Source organism: Sorex araneus, chromosome X, assembly GCF_027595985.1.
Source record: "Sorex araneus isolate mSorAra2 chromosome X, mSorAra2.pri, whole genome shotgun sequence".
Taxonomy (NCBI): Eukaryota; Metazoa; Chordata; class Mammalia; order Eulipotyphla; family Soricidae; genus Sorex; species Sorex araneus.
This window is the reverse complement of record NC_073313.1, coordinates 18,819,466-18,833,665: the sequence shown is the minus strand read 5'-3', so window position 1 is coordinate 18,833,665 and position 14,200 is coordinate 18,819,466. Positions and strand designations below refer to the sequence as shown.

Here is a 14,200-nt window from a genome sequence, read left to right as displayed (position 1 = left end):
TTCATTATTCTCATTTTACAAATGAATTCAAAGTAGTTTAAAAACGATCAGAGTTGGAATTCAAATCCCACTTTTGTCTCACTTCAAGTCTCAAGCTGAGAGTAATTATCTTATACTTCCTATACTGTCCTTTCTAGGGAAGAAGCAAGAGCATTGATTATAGTTACCATTAAACCCTCAAGAGGTGCTGGAGAGATAGCACAGCGGCTAAGGCGTTTGCCTTGCATGTGGCAAACCCGGGTTCAAATCCCAGCATCCCATATGGTCCCCTGAGCACCGCCAGGAGTAATTCCTGAGTTCAGAGCCAAGAGTAAGTCCTGTGCATTGCCAGGTGTGAACCCCCCACAAAAAACTCTCAAGAGCCTCTCATCACTTACCCAGTGCATAGTATATACTCAGAAAATGTTTAGTTGCTAAATGCATTGCTTTTTAATGGTCTATTTGCATTATTTATTTATTTATAAAATCCATTATCTTTCTTTATATTCAAAAAGCAGGTAGGGCATTTGCCTTGCACATGGCCGACCCCGGCTCAATTCCTCCATCCCTCTTGGTGAGCCCGGCAAGCTACCAAGAGTATCCCGCCTGTGCGGCAGAGCCTAGCAAGCTCCCCATGGCGTATTCGATATGCCAAAAACAGTAACAAATCCCACAATGGAGACATTACTGGTGCCCGCTTGAGCAAACTGATGAACAACGGGATGGGGCGACAGTGCTACAGTGTTTCTACAATAGAAACAAAGAACATGACAACTGGTAGTAGAAAACACACCATCTGAGGGGGCTGGGGGAGAGGACAGAAGCGGGCAATGACTATAGTGGAGGGAAGATTGGACAGAAGGAGGAGGCGGTGGTGAGGTGTTCATATGAAACCCTATTGGCAGCGGTACAGTGAACCACAACACAAAAATGCATATATTTTTAAAAAATGGCCCTTGTAAAGCAGACTGGTGGGTAGGAGGCAAAGTGGGGGAAAGGGGCTCGATGGTGGAGCAAAGAGGGCACTGTTAAAGGGATCCGTGTTGAAGCAATGTATGCCGGAAACCCAATCATGAATAACTTTTAATTTCATGGTGACTAATGAAAAATCAATTTTTTAAGTAAAAAAAAAAATAGAGGGGTGGCACCGGCCCCTCCTGCCACCAAGATGTGATCCCGGAGGCCGCACATATGTGCGGCCTCTCCGCAGCTGCACGAGCGTGACTCCAGACGCCAGCTAAATTTTTCGGCATGGGCAGCTCCTCGCAGAATGTCTCCAGACTGAGAACTAAGCTGCGGCCCCATGCCCGCTCGGGAGGGGAAAGGTATCTCTCTCTCTCTCTCTCTCTCTCTCTCTCTCTCTCTCTCTCTCTCTCTCTCTCTCTCTCTCCTCTTCCTTGGGGGGGTGAAGGGCGTGGTGACTGCCATATTATGACGACCACAGATGGGGTTTACAAGCTTACAATGATCCAATATCTTGTAGAAATCTTCCTGGACTTAGTTGCTAAAGTACAGAAATCCAAAACGGCGTGACCTCATATCTCTTCACAACAGGTCTGACTAGTGGGGTACTCCTAACAATAGTAGTGAGGTTTGTGTTGAAATATTGAATGTAACCAAAGTAAATAGAAAGTAAAGTGAAATTTATCAGTTACATGGGCGGGGGGGAGCAGGGGGGCGGGATGGGAGGTGTACTGTGGGTTTTTTTGTTTGTTTGTTTGTTTGTTTGGTGGTGGGATATGGGCACTGGTGAAGGGATGGTTGTTTCAGCATTGTATAACTGAGACTTAAGCCTAAAAGCATTGTAATTTTCCACATGGTGATTCAATAAAATAAAATTTAAAAAAAAAAAGAAGAATGAGAATTTTCTTTTCTCTTTTGAAGAGGGGGTCTGGGTTGGGGCGGGGGCACACCTGACAGTGCTTAGGGGCTATACTCCTGGCCTTGTGCTCTGGAGTGACCCCTGATGGCGCTCAGGGGACCAGGAGGTACCAGGGATTTGAACTGGGAATGGAGGGATGCAAGGCGAACGCTTTAACCCCTATACTATCCCTCTGGTCCCTAAAGGCATGTTTTAAAGAATACGTTGTAGCAGTAGTATCTAAAATATTTCAATGGTGAGTGACAACAGTGACATTCTTTTAATGAAACAGTTATAGGAAATTGAGATAAAAGTATAGCATTGTAAAAGTCGGCTAAGAGAAACAATATGAATGTATGAAGCCATTAATTTAAAAAGAGTGAATATATAAATATTTAAAACACAATTTGAATAACTTTCTAGGTAAAACATTTGTCTTTCATCATTTCTAGTTGTCTTTTAATTTTTCACTTATATCTGACCATATTAATATTCTTTTATTTTATTTGTGCATTTATTTTAGTGCTGGGCCTCATACATGCAAGGCATGTGCTCTACCACTAGCCACATGCCTGGCATAAGGTTTTATTCTTTGTGTCCAACATAATTATCAAATAGACTAATTTATGAATGCCTTTCCTCAATTTGCTTAAAATATCCAAACCAAAATTAATCAAATAAATGCAACAGAAGGTTTCAGTTTTAATGGTAACAATGCAAGTAGAATCCTAGTCCTAAAATCACTGTAATATTAAGTACATATTAATGCTATTTTACAATTAAATCTCATTGCTTTCATAAAGTCTCACACCAAATCTAAGGAAGTGAAAACAGAAGGACTTTTTATTTATCAGTCAAATGCATTTTATAAATGATTTTATTTTCCTAATTTCCTTCAGGGTGACAGAATTGTTGCACTTGGCATGCAAAAAACATGAATTTGTTTTAATATATTAAGAGTTGAGATTATAAAAATATTTTTAACTTCTAGTTGGACAGCAAACAAAAAACTTGATGCATCATGGAAAGACAGCTACAGAAAGATATTTTTATCACCAAAAAGAGTGAGTGCAGAATTCATTATCATTTATAACAACTTAAAACTCAAGTACTTCCTCTATCTCAAATATGCCGAGAATCATGGTGCGGTGCATACTTAGTTGCATTTTTGAAAAAGCACATCTGGATACTAAAATAATGGGACATTTCACTGCCATTTCCTTCTCTTTTCTTTATTTTTTTTCTGATTTTTGGGTCACACCTGGCGATGCACAGGGATTACTCCTGGCTCTGCACTCAGGAATTACTCCTGGCGGTGCTCAGGGGACCATATGGGATGCTGGAAATTGAACCCGGGTCGGCCGAGTGCAAGGCAAACACCCTACCCGCTGTGCTATCGCTCCAGCCCCCTCCTTTTTTCTAATACCGATTTACACACACACAAAGTTCTTGAAAATATGGCCCCAATTTTAATTTTTATTTTAAATTATGACCAAAAATGTCTCGGCTCAATGGGACTTTTAAAGACAGAAAATAATCATTCCTATCTAAGGGAATCTCTTGGCACTGTTGTTGGGTTTTTTTTCTGCTGCTAATTGCACCATATAAACAAAGTCTAGAAATAAGTACCGAAGATAAGGGGATCTTCAAGTGAATGAACTGTCTAATCGATGTATTTCCCAGTCTTATGATGGAAAATAAAACACCTAAGTATTTACTTAGGTGCTATTTACTTATAGGGGAAAGTAAAATACCCAAGAGTTAGGATAGGAGGCAAAGTAACTCTAATTTGGGATGCAGTGGCCATGATTTTTATTCCAGATCCTGCCATTAACCAGCTGAGTGAGTTGAGAAGGGAGATGGGGAGTTACTGCATAGAAATGCATGGCAGGTAATGCACTGATCTCTTTGGGCCTCAATTTCATCCAGAAGAGCAAGCAATTGACTACATGGTTCTCTGCAAGAACCCTTCAGTTCTCACACTCAATGATTCCAGGATTTCTGTGGCCTCTGATGAATTCCTGTCTTCTGCCACACATCCTTTTATCCAGACATAAGTCTACAAAGGCAGCTGGAGGTATACAAGAAACACATGAACAGTTTCCACTCTGGTCTATTATATCCATTCTGATAGCAAATCGAGACCTTGCTGCAGGTGCTTTCTGGGTTGGCATGACTTTTTGAGTCTCAAAATTCTAAGTCCTTTATCTCCATGTAAAGAGCTGGTAAGGCCTGAATGAAAGGCCCCTACTGCTGAAACAGATCGTCTGCCAGGCAGAGAAGCAGTGACCCACTAATGTTTGGATTGAAGCACTAAAGACCCTTCAAACACCTGTGTTAGGGCATGCCATGGAGCCTGGACTCATCTGATGGAGTCTCTGTCACCGTTCTTGGATGCTAAATGTGGAAATGCTTTTAATTAGATTGTCAAATCAACTTCTACCTGCCACAGTGAAAGAAACACTGGCTAAAATTTTATTTGGAAAATAACAATCAGTGTTTTATAACCTAAGGGCTTAATTAGAAGTTGAGGGAATTGCTGTTCCTTCCACACACTCCATTGGCAGACAGTTGCAAGCGTGCTGAGTACCAACTGTGTTGAATTTCAATGTGTACTGTTTCTTGAAGCAATATCCTGCCTGGCTGGCCTATATGATAACAAAATCTCAAATCTTGTTATTTAGAAGAACAAGGAACAGATTTCTGGGACATTCCCACTCTTCTAAATGCTGTAGAGACCAGTTGGAAAATTCTAAAACAGCAGCCCAGGGCAGAGAAGAGTTTAATCTCCACTCTGCCTTGGGCCTTTCTCTTCCCCATGTAAGTGGTACTCAGAGGCCCACCTAGAAAAAAAAGCAACGTGGAACAAAGATAATGAGAGCTAGACAGAGGGCAAAGAAGGCTTATACCACCCATGGGTGGTTTTCCGTATTAAAATGCTGCCTGCCTTTATAAAAAGCGATGAGTTCTTTAATTTCTCACATAATTAATTCCTGCCAGCTGGTATGCAAAACAAAGACAAGATGGGGAACAGTATTATCATGATAGATAACTTGATATTAACACATTTCCCTTAACACAGTCCAATTTACACAGTTTTCAAGTTAGGCAAATGATGTAGAACCAAGAGGCTCCTAAATATTAATTTGGCAACTCTGCTCTGAAACTTACCACAGATGGTTACCTCTTTGGAGGGTGAAGTTTTTATAGGAGTGAAATTTGGCATTTGCTTCAGCACTTTCTTGGTTTCAAATAGCACGGCTAAGACATAATAAGCATGAAGTATCTGTGAGAGGGAAGCGGTGGAGAGACAGACAATGAAACTTGGAAGGAAGATATGGCACAGACCACTTGAAGGGCGGAGCGTGATGCGAGCACCCATATCAGGAAGCTGCACTTCAGAATCATCCTGACATTACTCTCAAATTGACTAGCACAGTGCCTGGCACAGAACACATCCTCCTTGGAGGTCTGTAAACTGAAGTAAATGATTTCTAGGATTTTTCTACTCTCATGGTTTGCGGGCAACTGGGGATGGGATTGGAACGCATCTAATGGTGCTGGGGATCAAGTCAGAGGCAACCACAGTACCTTCCCCACTGTGGTCTCTCTCTGACCTTCCCTCTTGTTGTTAATGGACACCAGCCTTCCTTCCATCTTTGGCCCGCAGAATCCAAGAGACGCTCTAGGGCAAATGGAGTCTATTACATCCATTCTGAGAGCAAATCTAGACCTTGCTCCAGAGGACTCCTGGGTTGGCCTGGATTTCTGTGCCCTCTAAAAATATACCCCAAAAATAGCTAGAAGAGAAGGCAGGAGAGAGTGTTAAGTGGGGCAGCTTTGCTCTTGCTTGGACAGGCCTGACACCTGGGAGGGAAACCAGATGTTGGATTCAGAGACCTCACAGGGCCCCGGATGAGTCCCACGGTACTCTGGAGTGTGGATCTCAGGTGTGACTTGACACTTGGGATCCAGCCGGGTGACTGCACAGAGCAGGGAGCGCACGTATACAATCGAAGTGTGAAACATACTGCGAATCTAATGGATCACTCTATTGAGCTCCTCCAGTGATGGGCTCACTAACATCGTTATCCAGGATAGATTTATTTCACTTTCTCCCCAAGCTTTTTATTTGTCATGTTTCCTTGTGTTTTAGATATTGACGTATGCATTGATATATTGATGTATGCATTGATTTATGCACTGACTTTGGCTTGAGGGGCCACACTTAGCAGTGCTCAGGGTTTACTCCCAGCTCTATGGTCAGGGTTGGTACCCAGAGGTGCTCAGGGGACCAGGTGGTGCCAGGAATCAAACACAGATCTCAATCATACCAAGCCTGTGCTTGGCCCACTAAGCTTCTACAGCCCGCGTTTTGCTTGTTTTAGATCCAAAGAGTGCTGTTATCCCATTATCCCCTGTAAAAGAGTCCAGATACCTAACATATATGTAACACAGACAGAACAAATTTAACAGATGCCAATATCACTTTCTTTTGTGTGGAGGGAGGAGATAAGAAAGCCCAGGAACCCCTCCCGGGGATTCTCGGCCAGGGGCTGAGGATGTGGCGCTGCTCAGGCCCTATAGAATCCAGAATTAGGAATTAGGACTGCTTATTACATTTTTTTATTAGAGAACCACTGTGATGTACAGTTACAAACTTATGAACGTTTGTGTTTGCATTTCACTCATACAGTGATCGTTTACCCATCCCTCCACCAGTGCTCATTCACCTCCACCAATGATCCCAGTATCCCTCTCACCACCCCCACCCCCCCACCACCACCCCACCCTGCCTCTGCTTTTTGTTCTGTCTTCTTTTGGGTGTTGTAGTTTGCAATAGGGGTACTGAGTGGCCTTCATGTCTGGTCTATAGTCTACTTTCAGTTCGCATCTTCCAACCTGAATGGGTCCTTCCAACATCCTCTACTTGGTGTTCCCTTCTCTATCTGAGCTGCCTTTTCTCCTGGCATGTGAGGCCAGTTTCCAAGCTGTGGGGCAGACCTCCTGCTCCTTAGTTAGGAATTAGGACTGCTTAAACTGTTACCCACCAGTCACATGGGGCTGTTGATCCCTTGAAATGGGATAAGTTCAAAAACGCAAGACATTGCTCTCAGTCTCAGACCTTATTAGACTATAAGGTCTTTTGGTTTTTGTTGTTGTTGTTGTTTGTTTGTTTGTTTTTTTGTGGTCACTCCTGGCTCTATACTCAGGAATTACTCCTGGCGGTGCTCAGGGGACCATATGGGATGCTGGGAATTGAACCCTGGTCAACCGCGTGCAAGGCAAAGGCCCTACCCGTTGTTCTATCAGTCCAGCCCCTAGACTTTTAAGAAAAGAAAACTACATTATTTTAAGTCTAAACTATTTTAAGAAAACGATGTTATTTTAAGTCTAAACTATTTTAAGAAAACGATGTTATTTTAAGTCTAAACTGCTTTAAGATGATTGCATATTTAAGTGATAAACAGTTATGTTTTGGATTTTAAATCTAAGTTTTTAAAATTAATTTCTTTGAATTCTTTAAGTACACTTATGCTCTGTTTCTTTTTTAATTCTTCATTTATTACAGGGCAACAATATTATTTGCAATTCCTGAAATATTTCACAGTTTTCCCTTGCTATTATAAAATTTCACCATGATATAGACTTCTTTTTTTTAATTATTATTATTCTTTTTAATGTTTTCAGTGTGACCATGGGACAATTTCCAATGCTGTATGCGGCTCACATCATGTCTCCATTGAACATCAGTACTTTTGATGGTGGGACACTAAGAGGGATGCTGTGCATATTATTCAAATACTGGGCATGGAATCCAGGACAGGTATCATACTTTGGATCAATCCTGCCTCAAAGGATCCTGAAATTTCTGGTTTTGTAGCCATTTGTACAGTAAGATTATTTCCTATTCCAGACTCCAAAAGCACTATTTAACTTTGAAGAAATTTCATGATGTACTATATATTTTTAAAGGCAAGAAGTAGGAATTGAGGGGCTGGAGCAATTGCACAGCGGGTAGGGCATTTGCCTTGCACGCGGCCGACCCAGGTATGATTCCCAGCATCCCATATGGTCACCTGAACACTGCCAGGAGTAATTCCTGAGTGCAAAGCCAGGAGGTAACCCCTGTGCATGTCCGGGTGTGACCCAAAAATAAAAATAAAAAGAAGTAGGAATTGAAGTAAGGATTAGAAAGATTAGGGTGCCTGGATGCTGATTCATGGAGAAGGACACATATTTTCCAATTTATTCCAAACGGAAAGACTGTTCAGCATTTTCTCCACAAAGGTATTTTATTTTGTTTATCTTGGGGGTAAGGTGACACCCTGCAGTGCTCAGGGGCCACTCCTGAGCATGTCACAGATAAAAGGGATAGAAATGGGTCAGCCACAAGCAAGGCTTATTTTGTTTTGTTTCTGGGCCATAACTGGCGATGTTCAGGGGCCTGGCATTTCTCAGGGGACCATATGCAATGCTGGGGATTGAACCTGTGTTGACCAGGTGTAAGGGAAATACCCTTCCCCCTGTACTATCACTTCCGGCCCCCTTTGGCCAAAATTTAAAGGAATAGGCAACACATTTTATATAATGACTTTTCTTCAATTTCCAATGAATGTATTGATTTTCAATTCTTGCTTCAATATTAACTTTCATAGATGTCCAAATCCATGTGTGATGCTAATAACAGTCATTATAAGGCATGCTTTTTTATTTTTTAAATTAAATTAATAAGTACTCATTGAAAATATATTGCAACCGCAGAAAATTTCTATTATTGAAAGAGGTTTTCTGGGTCCTTTTTCAACTGTCTAAAATCCCTTTGGTAATATTAACACTTGCTTATAATGCTATCTTTCAATAGTTTATAATTGTGTTTACAATTATAATATTAAATACTCAAAAGAATTAACTCAGATGTTGGCCTCTCCATTTATAAATATACTCATATTAAATAACAATTTAGCTAGAATACATTATTTTAAATACATTGAAGGAGGAAAATACTAATTTTAAAGGCTGGTTCTTTTAAAGCAACCAGTTTTTTTAAAAAAAATTGTGAATACAACGGATTTTCTTATTTGTAATAAAAATTTAAATAGTAACAAGGGAATATAATGATGAAAAATAATTTTCTTCTTCCTCAGACCTTACTCTTCCAATCTCTGTCCCCAGAAACATCATTAAGGGTGTGTGAGAGCTGGAAAAATAGTAGAGGAACTTAAGGCACTTGTGTGGCATGTGGCTGCAAGTGCTGCAATAGTTTGATGCACAGCAGCCCATAGGTCCCCTGAGCCCCACCAGGAGTGATCCCTGGCCAGGGGCAGGTAGCAGATGTGACACTGCCAGATGTGGCCCAACCCTACCACCTCCAAATGTTTTCGAGCGTCTTTCCAAACACTCTTCTGTGTTCGCAAGCATATACAAGTGAATATTGGGGCTGGAGAGACAGTACAGAGGTTAAGGCCTAGACTTCGAATGCTGCAGACTCCTGTTTGATCCCCGGCACCACGGGGTCCCCTAAACACTGTGCGCGCAGACCCTTGGCACAGATGGGTGTGCAAACACCCCCTCCCACCCCAACAAAACTGCAGTGTCTGAGCAGCAACGGGCCTCAGTGCAGGTCACTTGAGAAATACTAGGAAGGGGCTCCAGGTCTCCTGAGCTCCAAATTCACAGAAGCTAAGATAAGCACTACTGAATATGCAAATTTATGTAGATAATCCCTTCAACAAAACGTGGGCTATCCATGCAGAGAAATATTATTCAACCAAGCACAGAAGTGAGGTAATGATGAAGGCCACAGCCAGAACAAACCTTGTTACGGTATGCCAGGAGGAAGAAGCCCACACAAAAGGACACATATTATGTGATTCCACTGATATGAAAATTACCGATTAAGAGCTCTTTAGAGATAAAAGAGTAAATTGGTGGTTTTCAGTGGCTAGAGGGAAGGAGGAACCAGGAATGACTGTTTAATGGGCACAGGCTTTTGTTTCGGAGGTGATGAAAATGTTCAGAATTAGTGGTGACAGTTGCACAACATTATAAACTAAAAACCCATGAATCATACACTTTAAAATGGTTAAAACGTTCAATGTCATATGACATAAATTTTACCTCAATTTTCAAAAATTAAAGCCAATGGAATGCTTAATTTTTCTTTTCTCTTTTTAGAAATGGAAGCACAATGTACACTATATTGAACCTTCTCTTCTTGACTTCACAACATGCATTCTTCCTTTATACACAGCTAACATCTTGCATCATTTTTTTTCCTGAGTAGTATTTTTTTATTTTTAATATTTTTTTCCTTTTTAGGTCAAACCCAGCGATGCACAGGGGTTACTCCTGGCTCATGCACTCAGGAATTACTCCTGGCGGTGCTCAGGGAACCATATGGGATGCTGGGAATCGAACCCAGGTCAGCCGTATACAAGGCAAACCCCTACCCGCTGTGCTATCTCTCCAGCCCCTATTTTTAATTTTTTAAAACTAGATTAGTTATAGGCATTCAGTATTCCAACACCAGTCCTCCCCCCATTACACCTTTACTCCACCATAGTCTCCAATTTGCCTCACCACCCCTTAAGCCTGCCCCCTCAATAATTTATTTTGTATTGCTGGTTATCAAGGATTTGCTAACAGAATGAAAAAAATTCTGTTAAGGTTAAGCCTTCTATGTTTATGTCTTGTTAATCGAGATTGCTTGTCTTCTACGTTACTTCACATCCAATCTGGTGTGCTAATGCTGGTATAATTTAATGTTGTAGAATTTAAGACGTTCCTGCATCATTTTGAGATGACTTTTAGGGCTTATGCATATCTTTATCTTCTTGAATGGACTAAGCATATTTCAACCTTTGAATTTGATAATGCCATTATCTAATGAGGAGGGGCCTTATTCTGCCACGGGCCATTTGGATATTTATAACTTTGTTGGAGGGTCAGACAATACCAGCAGACAGGCCACGGGCAGCCTGTGCATCTGTGACTATGCCATCGAGACCAGGCTTAGGATTTACAGGCTTTCTCTAGCTTTCTATGGCACACACCCGGCATTTCCCACCCCTGATCTAAACACTGTATAGGTCTAGATTCATGGTTGCTGGCCTTGGTTTTCTTTTCTTGTTTTGGGAGGGGGGCCTCCGGGAGGATCACCAAGGCTACCACCAGGCAGTGCGAGAGAGGCCAGGTGTTGGCAGTGATGAAACTTGGGACCTGTGCATGCACCTTAATCTTTTGATCTATCCCATGTCAGGCACTTGAAAAGAAGTCCAACACCGTTAGTCATTAGGCAAATGCAAATCAAAATCACAATAAAATCACATTTCATGTGAACAAGAATGGCTATATAAAAATTAATTTTAAAGCCAAATAAAATAACGTGCATTAGCCAAAAAGAAAAACTGGAACCCTCACGCACTGCTCATATGAATGTAAAATGGTGCAGTCACTGTGGAAAACAGTTTAACAGTTCCTCAAAATGTTGAGAAAAGATTTACCATACAATCCAGAAATTCCACTACTACGTGTGCTCAAGAGAACTGAAAAGGCGTTCACACAGGATACTTCCGGTACAGCGGCATGCCACATTGTTAATAACCCAAAAGTAGGAAAGCTCAAAGTGAGGGGGCTGCAGAGATACAGGGGAAACACTCTTACCTTGCATGAGGCCAAGCCAGGTGCAATCTTCAACTCCTCAGAGTCCCCCAAACACTGCCAGGAGTGATCCCTGAGCACGAAGCCAGGAATAAGCCCTGAACATTGCAGGTATGGGTCCCCAAAAAAGTTTTAAATTAGGGGTAGAGGTGAAAGCTGAAAGTGCTGGAGAATTTGGTTGACATGAGCAGCCCCGGGGTTCATCCCTGGTATCGCATGACCACCTGAGCACTGCTGGGTGTGACTCTGGTGCTGCCTAGCAACACAGAAGAGCCCTTACCCCTCCCCGCACCCCACCCACGCAAAAACAAAGAAGAAAAATCCAAACGATGGGGCCAGAGAAAGAGTACAGAAAGAGTACAAAGCGCTTGCCTTGCCTTGCCTTGCATGCAGCTGACCCTGACTTAATTCCCAGGACCACTTATGATCCCCTGAGCATCATCAGGAATGATCCCTAAGCACAGAGCCAGGAGCAAGCTCTGGGCAGCACTGCATGTGGCCCAAAAAACTATAGAAAAAGAAAGAAAAACCCAAATGAATAAGCATTGGGTCACAAACAATATATGATATATTCATATGATACTAGTTATAAAAATAAATGAATAATGAAGCATGCTAGGTTAAGTGCAAGAAACCAGGCCCCAAGGAACACGTAGTGTAGGAGTCCACTAACATGAGCTGTCCTTAATAGACGAATCCACAGAAACAAAAAGTAGAATAGAGGTTTCTAGGGGTGGGATAGAAGGGACCGATGAATCTGACACTTCTCTTTGGTGTAATAACAAGATACTAAAAATAGATACTGTGCAAGTTACACAAACTTGTGCATGTACTAAAAACGCTAACTTAGACACTTTTAAAGCGTGAATTTTATGACATGTGAACATATTTCAGGAGATATATTTCTATCTGCCTGCAGATAGGAGCACTGTTTTTCTTTGGTTTTGGTTTTGGATGCACCTGAGGTTAAGCAAAGTGGAAGGTATCCGCCATTTTATGTGATGCTTCTCCCCAAGGGGAAGTATCTCGGTTATAATATTTTCATCCAATAGTTATCAAACATGTGTTTTATCCAGAATCAGAGTGGTGGTTGCTTTAACTTGCCTGTTGCTGCTTGAAGGCGTCAATAAGTAAATCAAGATCATTAAAAGTCAGAGGAAATTGGAGCCGAGGACCAGTATAGGACAGTGGGACTTCAATGAACTCCACAAACTCCTCTCTATCCCTGTTTTGCTTGAGGGTTCTGTAAAGTCGAGTGATCAACACTGGAAAAGAAAAGAGAGAGTGTTAAAAATCAACACTCCTAAGGTTTGAGCGATAGTACAGCGGGGAGGGCATTTGCCTTGCATGAGGCTGACCCAGGTTCAATCCCTGGCATCTCATCTGGTCCCCCAAGTACCGCCAGGAGTAATTCCTGAGTGCAGGGACAGGAATAACCCCTGAGCATCGCTGGGTGAGACTCAAAAGGACACACACGCACACAAAAGAGCACTCCCATATTTCTTTTTTTTTTTTGACAGTGTTTTATAGTTTTATTATGGTTGTGATAGTGTTACAGTTTATGGTATTGGTGTCCAGGTAATATACTTTCACCACCACCAAGATGCCCATGATTCCTCCATCACTGTCCTGGTGTCACCTCTACATCCCTACCCTCATCCTTCCCTTCTCTGCTTGCTCAGCAGTTTTGTAACCCAAGGCCCAGGGTTTCTCACTGTCCAATACTGTCTATTCAAACACAAAATGTAAAAGAGTTTTAGTTGAGTCCCAGGTATGCTTTATTCCAGAGGAAATTCTTACCAGTCAGAAAGTACAATGCCATCTGCCAGTCCTTCCCCTTTGTGTCTTTTTATTATTATTATTTTATTGAATCACCGTGAGATAGTGACAAGCTTTCATGTTTGGGTTACAATCTCACAATGATCAAACACCCATACCTCCACCAGTGCACATTCCCCACCACCAATATCCCCGGTATACCCCCCCTTTCCAACCCTCCCCCTGCCTCCATGGCAGACAATATTTCCCATACTCTCTCTCTACTTTGGGGCATTATAGCTTGCAACACAGACACTGAAAGGTCATCATGTTTGGTCCCTTATCTACTTTTGGCATGCATCTCCCATCCCGACTGATTCCTCCAGCCATCATTTTCTTAGTGATCCCTTCTCTATTCCATCTGCCTTCTCCCCTCCGCTCATGAAGCAGGCTTCCAGCTATGGGGCAATCCCCCTGGCCCTTGTATCTACTGTCCTTGGGTTTCAGCCTCATGTGATGTTATTCTATACTCCACAAATGAACACTCCCATATTTCAATATAATCGAGACCTTCTAGAATACCTAACTATCAAGAAGAACAACGGATCCCACGGATAACCATGCAGAATGATTTCCTGGCAGCTCAGCTGTTTGGGACTCGACGATACAACAAAACATTTCATCTCTGGCCCCGGCTGTGTGTGAGCACCATGACTAAGGTGTACAACCCCTGGCCAGCACTGCAACCAGAATGTGTGTGAGCACCCAAAGAAAGGGTGTGACATGCCCCCTCAACCCCCTACCCCCACCAGCACATGGGCAAATGAGGCAACGGAAAAATTCATCCCTGGGAACACTACAGCCAATGTGTGAGTACCACAACCGACATGTGTGCAAGTCCGTCCCTTCCACCACGGGAACAACAACACAGAGGTTTAT

At 42.2% G+C, this 14,200-nt stretch overlaps 1 protein-coding gene across 1 annotated transcript in view; it reads right to left on the bottom strand.

Moving 5' to 3' along the window:
- PPEF1 (protein phosphatase with EF-hand domain 1) overlaps window positions 1-14,200 on the bottom strand; it is a 126,746-nt gene that overhangs the window by 65,721 nt on the left and 46,825 nt on the right. The window contains exons 7-8 of the mRNA XM_055120136.1: window positions 12,608-12,768; window positions 5,012-5,126 (exon numbers count right to left, since the gene is read on the bottom strand). Of these exons, the coding sequence (XP_054976111.1) occupies window positions 5,012-5,126; window positions 12,608-12,768 (276 nt within the window). The remainder of the gene's footprint in view (window positions 1-5,011; window positions 5,127-12,607; window positions 12,769-14,200) is intronic.